The sequence below is a fragment of the Alexandromys fortis genome, unplaced genomic scaffold (assembly GCF_014885135.2).
Source record: "Alexandromys fortis isolate MF-2015 unplaced genomic scaffold, M_Fortis_MF-2015_v1.1 scaffold_708, whole genome shotgun sequence".
Lineage (NCBI taxonomy): Eukaryota > Metazoa > Chordata > Mammalia > Rodentia > Cricetidae > Alexandromys > Alexandromys fortis.
This window is the reverse complement of record NW_026068637.1, coordinates 8,304-10,093: the sequence shown is the minus strand read 5'-3', so window position 1 is coordinate 10,093 and position 1,790 is coordinate 8,304. Positions and strand designations below refer to the sequence as shown.

Below are 1,790 nucleotides of genomic sequence, written 5' to 3'. Positions count from 1 at the left end.
TTGTAAGTAATCTTATAAAATGCATTATGGAATAAACATTCTTGGTAAGTATTGGTCTACAACAATGAAATTTTAAAAGAAATCAAGTTTGTTTTCTTCATCTTCTATTTCCCACAATTTATCATCTTGTTTCAGTTCCCTAAGTTGTGCAGAGGACATTGTTTGTTTTGGCAGGATGTACCACTGCTTGAGATTTAAGATTCTCTCATCTCAATCTTAATGTTCACCAGGATTTGTATAGAGAGAATTCTGGGAGGCACTTTTTTAAGTCTAGAACCTGGAGTACAATGTTGGTGGCACTGTTCATTGTCCTTTATTAAGTTTAGTTTTAAAAATAGGATAACATGAACAAATTTAACCTCCATTTTCTCTCTCTGTCATTCTTCTTTCCTTTCTCCATCATTTCTTTCTTTTATTGAATTTCAAATTTCAAAGGAACTCTAAGTTCTTTTGGTTGTGATTTTTTGGAACATAATTCATCACTTCCATAGTATTGTTAATCTTAGACAGCTTTCCTAATATTCTGCAAAACAAACTGATTTAAATTTTGTGAATTTTAAACCAAAATTGTCATTAGAGTACCCAAGAGATATATGTTTGAGTACTGTAAGATAATATCATTCAGTGATTGCTCACACTCCCCATGTTGTTATTTTTGCCTGTTGATTGACACCAGCTAGTCACACACACTGCCCATGCATTTTCTAAGATATTTGCTAACTGCTTTGCATAGGTTCCTCCAACTCAGTCCATCCACCTTGAATTTATAAACCAAGCCATTTCAGTGAGAACTGACAGGCAGGGGGATCAAGATGGTGTCACATACCCAGGTTCTCCTGTGCCTGCTGCTCTGGGTGTTTGGTGAGGAATTCAAAAGTATTATAATCTTTTTAGAGTCATTTCTTTGTATATAAGATATTTACAATATGTGTCATGATAGAATTTGTCTTACACAATAATATTCTGACAATATGTGATATGATATTACAAAGATATTAAATTCAATTTTTTCATAGTACACATCATCATTTTTATTGCTGATTGCAGGAGCCTGTGCAGATATTGTGATGACCCAGTCTCCATCCTCCATAGCTGTGTCAGCAGGAGAGAAGGTCACCATCAGCTGCAAGTCCAGTCAGAGTCTCAGCAATAACTACTTGTCTTGGTACCAGCAGAAACCAGGGCAGGCTCCCAAACTACTGATCTATGATGCATCCACTCGGCACACTGGGGTTCCTGATCGCTTCACAGGCAGTGGATCTGGGACAGATTTCACTCTCACCATCAACAGTGTCCAGGCTGAAGACCTGGCAAATTACTACTGTATGCAGCATTGTAATGTTCCTCCCACAGTGCTTCAGCCTCCAACAAAAACCTCTCTGACATTTTCACCAGCTGGCTGCACCACACAGCCCTGGACCTGCATATGTCTCCCTGCTGACTGAGACTGATGTGTTCAAACAGTGGTGAAAAAGAATTCAGTGTTATCTTTCCAGTCCTTCTGTAATACATTACCACAAGCCCTGCTGCTCGGATATGAGTTTATTTTTATAGTTCTGGAAATTCAGTGTCCAACATAAAACACTACGGACAGTAGTAATGATGATAATAGCAGTTTGGAAACTAGAAAAAAATGTTTATGTTCTTTTACTGAATTCTGTGGTGCTTTCTTATTTCCTTTCTGGTGTACATTTCTTCTGTTTTTTTTCTTTACCTTTCCATAAATTATTTACTTTTTATTACATTTTAGTTAATTAAGTAGTCTTTCTGTGTGCTTGTGAGAGTGTGTT

At 36.9% G+C, this 1,790-nt stretch overlaps 1 gene segment (V, D, J or C); it reads left to right on the top strand.

The window, feature by feature from the left end:
- Positions 1–807: 807 nt before the first annotated feature.
- On the top strand, positions 808–1,445 carry LOC126495986 (immunoglobulin kappa variable 4-1-like). The segment is given in 2 exon segments: positions 808–876; positions 1,048–1,445. Coding segments are annotated over 2 exon segments (462 nt in total).
- Positions 1,446–1,790: the final 345 nt, after the last annotated feature.